This window comes from Nicotiana tabacum, chromosome 15, assembly GCF_000715075.1.
Source record: "Nicotiana tabacum cultivar K326 chromosome 15, ASM71507v2, whole genome shotgun sequence".
Classification (NCBI taxonomy): domain Eukaryota; kingdom Viridiplantae; phylum Streptophyta; class Magnoliopsida; order Solanales; family Solanaceae; genus Nicotiana; species Nicotiana tabacum.
In genome coordinates, this window is record NC_134094.1 from 46566232 (window position 1) to 46572708 (window position 6477).

A 6477-nucleotide genomic window follows, 5' to 3' on the forward strand; every position below is an offset into this window, starting at 1 on the left:
GCTAAGAAAAAAATCCGTAAATATCATAATTCATTTTATTACACGCAAAAACTATAGTAGATTCTTTTTTAAGGCAAGAGTTATGCTCAAATTGAGATGAAAGTTTGTTCTTTTGGTTCTCTAGATCTTGAGTACTCAAACATTCCTTCCTTCACTACCAAACCACTCCTATCATAACTAAAATATTTATGATCAATTTGGACGAGAAACCACACAAGAGGTTTTGCTTCATGCTCAAGATATACTCTTCCTCCTTTCCAAGTCTCATTTCACATTAGTGGATCTGTCTTAGAGGTAATATATAGCTCTTGTTCTTGAGATTTCTCCAACATATGCACCTTCACTTTTGTCTTTGCCAATATCATTTAACGATTAGTATGGGTCTATCCCTCAAGAAATTTGGTATGTCTCTTCCTCTATTACATATACACACATGATTTCTTGTTGCCGTTTCTTTATTCTTTCATGAAGGACCTTTTGTAAGTGAAAAGATAAGGCCATTTTGTAATGTTTTATTTTTGTGTTTAATTTTGCAGCAAATGATGAGCAGAAGGATAATGTTGGTCCAATGATAAAAGAATTCTATGAAAGTCATTTTAAGAATACGGAGAAATGGAGCTTTGCTCAATTTTGCCGTGCAGTCTGCCTAACAGTCGAGTGAGTAATTTTCCATTTTCTATAAATTCTGATGTAATATGCCATATCATTAGAATCAAAATCAAAGAATTTGACAATGGCCGATGTTCCTATCAAATTAAATTAATATAAGAATTTTGGACCAGAAATATTTTTTATAATATTTTTGTCTAATTTAAAATATCAGAGGATTCTTTTCGAAGGACAATTCAAAACTTAGTCGATTAATTTTGACATTGACAAGGTAAAAAGTGAATGTCATTATTAGGTTATAGAGTGACTAACAAATGCTATTTGGTATTATTAACATAAAGCCAAATGTTGGTAAACTCAATTCGTTTACTTATCTATACTATATTAAAAGGACGAAAACCCTTATCGAAATGTCGTTCGCCTTTTTTTTTAAAAAAAAAAAGATTTCATTTATTAAAACTTTCCATATTTGAATTATTATGTAGGAAGCTCTAATATTTAGGACATTAAAACTAAATTTCTTCCATGTCTAAAGTAAAGTTCTAAGTTAGGACCAAATATATTAACTAACTTACGTTGAAATACATTTAGACACTCAAAATCTTTAATATCTCACCAGAAACCATTAGACCTAGGATTCGAAGCCATTAACGGAAAAAATTGAACAACTATTGCAACTTTTTTTATTTGAAGAATAGAGGTACGATTTTTTATGTTATGAATTTTTGGAGTTGAAAAACATTTAATTCTATCTTGAAAAGGTATTTTTCTCTTTTAGTTACGTTATATTTTAAGAATTAAGTATAATTTAATATTTTTTGAAAAAAGTTTTTATTTATTTTATTTCTCGCCTAGATCAACGATATCAATATTTATCATTTCAAGAACTTATATATTTTTAAAATTTTATTATATAGCTTAAATATGTTATTTAATAATATTTCTATATTTTTAAATAATTATATAGTTGTTGATATAGGTATACACGCAAAACGTGTACCTTAAGTACAAAGGTCATTAGCAAAATATCGTTCATCTTTTTTATTCTTTAAAATTAGAGTTCATAATGGACAAAGTAATCACTAATTATTTTTCAAATATTTGAAAATAATAATTTAATTATTTTTTTAATATTTAGGATTAGTAATTTAATTATTTTTCTACTTTTTAGGACTTTGCTTTCTGAATTGCTTTTAGTGAAGTCTGTATATTTAACTCCAATTAAATTGAGTAGTATTAAATTTCAAGCACTTTCAGTTTCGACCAGTTCATACTGTTTTTAGATTTAAGATTTTATTAATAATTTTTGTTCATTTCATTTAATGTTAGAATTAGGATGCAAAATGTAATGATATTAAAATAAGGAAAGACTTCATGTCAACAAAGGGTTAAAACTCAAGGTATATAATTAGTTTGGTTTTGGTATTCTATTCAGATAATTCTTTCTAAGAAAATTTGAGAAAAACTTTCTGTGGAAACTTATATTTGATGATCTGGGTATACAATAGTATGTCCATTACTATTTAATTAAATATTCCTTCTATGAAAATTATGTCTAAATGTAAATACACATTCAAAAAAGACTATAATTAGATATAAATTATCCCAATATTCATGATAATTTTTATATTCATTAACTCAAATCAAATTCTAGAAATTCTTTTGAAATAACACTTACAATTGCACGTCAACTTTACATAAATTAATATTATTTATATAATTTAAAATTTTATACTTATTGATATGGGGTTCACGCGCAAAGCGCGTACCCTAAGACTAGTTACTTATTAAATGTGTGGGATTGTATTAGAATATATTATCTTCTAAATCTGTTGTATGAATGTTCTCATAAAACTGTCATGATTTTAGATTAACTCCAATCGTTACTTTATGATTCTGCGTTGAATCAAATTATTTAATGTAAAGTATATTCCTACTTGTTTTTATCTGATTTCTTTTAAAGGGAGAAACATAAACAAAAAAAAATTCTAAATCTGTTTTATATCATTGTTTATTTTGGTAGAGATATCAATGGAAAGCTGGGGAGTACACAGTTTAGGGTGCCAAAGATTGAGGAACTCCAGCGACTATACGACGTAAGTATGCAAATGAGAACAATTGAGGTTATAGTTTTCAACATTAACGATATGTTTTCAATAGAGTTGGAATTCAATTAGGAAATAATGATGTGGATGTGTTGCGAAATGGAGAAACTTTCTATTTCCTGATTTTATTTTAAAAATTTCATACAACCAGTTTGAATTCCATTAAGAACCTTTAGTTATTGTTACATATTTATTAGAATGAGATTTATTAAGAAAATTAAAAAAATGTAAAGTTCTATCGCTAAAATTAATACAAAGAATAGATTAGCTTGTTGCTTTCAAATGCAAAGCATAATTTTCCGGTTAGGATTAAAAAGACAAGAAAAATATTTTTTCTTGTTTTAATTGTTAGGATAAGTCTTAATCTTATGACACGCTCTGCTACATATGCACTTTTATTTATTTTAACTTCTTTGTTTTAGTGATTTGAAAAGCATAAATTTTCATTTGAATAGACAAAAAGAAGGTTGTCATTTGTTCGTTAGTACACCTTCTATTGTACTTTCGTTTATACTTTTTTCCTTTTCTGCCACTCAATTAAGTTTCTCCATTTATATTTAGTATTTACACATTGCAACTTAAATGTTAATTTGTACTGTTTTCTACTTTTCTTTTCGTTCGTTTAATTACATAGTTAGAATATATATCAGGTAAATATGTTAACGTGGACTTTCACAATATTGGATAAAGACGAATGGGAGAATTCTATTCATTAGTCGTTAAATATTGGGAATGTAAAAAATAGCTTTACTACTCCTCAAGGTTGTCTTTTTTCTTTTCTTTTTTCATTTTTGAATTGTTAAACCCACATTTATTTGACTGTAAAGTATTGCACTAATAGAAACTCAGAGCATTTTTCATTTCAATTTTTCAGAAATATCACATACACAAAGGATCAAAATCGTTGACAAAGGAAGAGTATGAGAACATGCTTAAAGAAATCATTCTTGATACAGAAGTTACAGGCTCTGGAGCTAAAGACATATTGTTGTACTTGTTTGGATTTCCAGTCACTGCTTTATTCATTAAGCAAAGCATTATTCCACGAGCCATTTCTAATGAGATCTTTATTCCTGGCATCACTTCTGCAACTGTTTTTCTTCTAGCCAAACTCCACAAGATTTAGAAAATTATACAATCTCTTATACAACTTGTGAAAATCTCCACTTCTGTACTTGGTTTCTATTCAATTTCTGATTTATTTCTTATTTCCGTCATGTATCTTTTATCCATGATCATATCAAAATTGTGATATATGCTTATTTAAATTTATTGATCGCCATTTATTTTGAATAACGTAGTCTTGGGACACTATTGCATACAGCAAAATACAACCTTAATCATGGTCTAATCTTGTAATCCGGCGCTCAATATTCCAAATTTGAGACATCTAAGAATTTCATATGGATGAATACTCTTGTAGATATTGATATTAATAGGAGTACGTTGGGATCGTTAATTAAAACTAATAATATTTTGGGCTTTCGAAGTCAGATCATGGATAAATATTTGTTAAATATTTGTTACGTAGAAGATTAACATAAAGATAATTCTGATTCTGTCAACCCAAAATCCACAAATCGTGATGGCACCTAACCCAACCTGTTAGGCCAGTCAATTAACAGTAAACACAATTCTAATAAAATAAAAGTGGTCAAAAAATGATATATCTGCATTCCATACAACATCGCACGGACTGGTAATACAAATCATGAGTTTCTAAGACTTAGAATTTACAAAAGCTAGTACGAAATAAATACATCATCTACTCGAAATCTACATAAATGGAATAGCAAAATCTAAAGCTACCAAGGACAAGTGGCAGCTATAGCTGGAACGCAGGTACATTTTCGATGCAGCTCCCGTCTTACACAGCAACTTCAGCCCCAAAATCTGCATGCAAGGTGCGGAAGTGTAGTATGAGTACAACCGACCTCATGTACCCCCAATAAGTATCTTGTCTAACCTCGGTGAAGTAGTGACGGGGCTTTTGAGTTAAAAAATACTCACTCATATAACCTGTGCAGTAGACTAGCAATAGAACAATACTAGAACATAACACAAAAGAGTATAAGAAACAAATATGCGAAGCAATAAATGATTACTAGAAGAAATCACGGTCAACATTCCTCAATATCACGACCAATCCTTTCCTTAAAGCGATAACCAACAAACCATGGTAGTAAATTCATAACTTTCATAGCGTTGGAAATGTATTCAAGATATCAAATCAAATGGCACGGCAATACCCTTCATGCATTTATCTCATCCTCACTAAATATATGAATTTAAGTCAAACCAATTGGCACGACAATACCCTTCACGCATTTATGTCTTCCTCACCGAGTATACATATAACAGTACCAATCAGGTGAAAGAAATAATAATTACGATAAAGTTAGAGATATACATGTAGCAATAACGAACAACGAAATGCATATGGGCAACAATAACTGACTAGATAAGAGTCATAGAAGTAATGAAAGGATTTAAGATAGAGTAACATAAATTTCACTAGCTAATGTGGTAGAAGGTTTAGATGTAGATTTAACAATCATGAAGGAAAGCATGATCTTTATAAGCTAAACAAATAGAAGGCATGAATAACAAACATGATAGAAAGCTTAAACGAAAGTACAACAAATGAGAAACAATATAGATATAGATATGACAAACAAGAAGGAAAGTATGATATTTGCAAGTTAAACAGATATAAGGCATGGACAACACATCAACAATTGAGATAGAGGACATTCATGAATTAAATATATAATTTGTTAAAAGTAAAATGTGATAACAACTTTCAAGTATAGTAAATATCAAATGAGGTGATGAATATAATTTAAAAACCCAATTAAAGTAAAAAAAAAATGTGATAACCATTTAAAATAGTAAAGAATCGAGTGAGCTAACGAGTCTTATTTTGAAATAACATAAGTAAAGCACCTTAATAATTCTTTTATTTAGAGTCACTAGGTTACCAACAACCCAACCTTAACGACCCGACCGATCGTTTTGAGTGTTACAGCCATGTTCCCTTAGTTACTGCTTATTCTATGCTCAATTATTGTTATGTGACCTGCCGAGGTAGTTGGTTTGGTTTCGTAAATATTTCGTAATGAATTGGGACACTTAGTCCCAAGGTTGAAAAGCTAAATTGAAAGAGTTGACATGATGTTGACTTATGTGTAAATCACTCCGGAATAGAGTTTTGACGGTTTCGATAGCTCCGTAGGGTTAATTTGGACTTAGGAGTGTGTCCGGATAGTGATTTAGTGGTCTGTAGGTGATTTTGGTTTGAAATGGCGAAGGTTGGAAAAATGAAAGTTTGGAGAGTTGAGAAGTTTGACTAAGAGTTGACTTTGTAGTTACCGGGCTCAGATTTTAGTTCCAAAAGTTGGAATAGGTCCATTGTATCATTTACGACTTATGTGCAAAATTTGAGGTCAATCGGAGTTGAGATAGGTTTCGGCATCGAATATAGAAGTTAGAAGTTCATAAGTTCATTAGGCTTGAATTGGGATGCGATTCATGTTTTTGATAAGTTCATAAGTTCATGTACGACTTTTAAGACTAGTTGATATATTTGGTTGAGGTCCCAGGGGTCTTGGGTGGATTTCGGATGTTTAACAGATCAAAAGTTGGACTTGAAGCATTGCCGAGATTTTTGCCTTCTAGTGTGATCGAACATGCGAGGGGATTAGTCGCAGGTGTGACTGATGTGTCGCAGAAGCGGAGCTGGGGCTGGCCTGGGGTGTGTCGC

At 30.4% G+C, this 6477-nt stretch overlaps 1 protein-coding gene across 1 annotated transcript; it reads left to right on the forward strand.

Moving 5' to 3' along the window:
• Nucleotides 1-299: 299 nt before the first annotated feature.
• On the forward strand, nucleotides 300-3982 carry LOC107807430 (uncharacterized). The gene is made up of 4 exons (XM_016631795.2): nucleotides 300-402; nucleotides 537-657; nucleotides 2633-2705; nucleotides 3589-3982. The coding sequence occupies exons 1-4, from the start codon at nucleotides 333-335 to the stop codon at nucleotides 3838-3840; spliced, it is 516 nt and encodes a 171-aa protein (XP_016487281.1). The 5' UTR covers nucleotides 300-332; the 3' UTR covers nucleotides 3841-3982.
• The last annotated feature ends 2495 nt before the right edge of the window (nucleotides 3983-6477 follow it).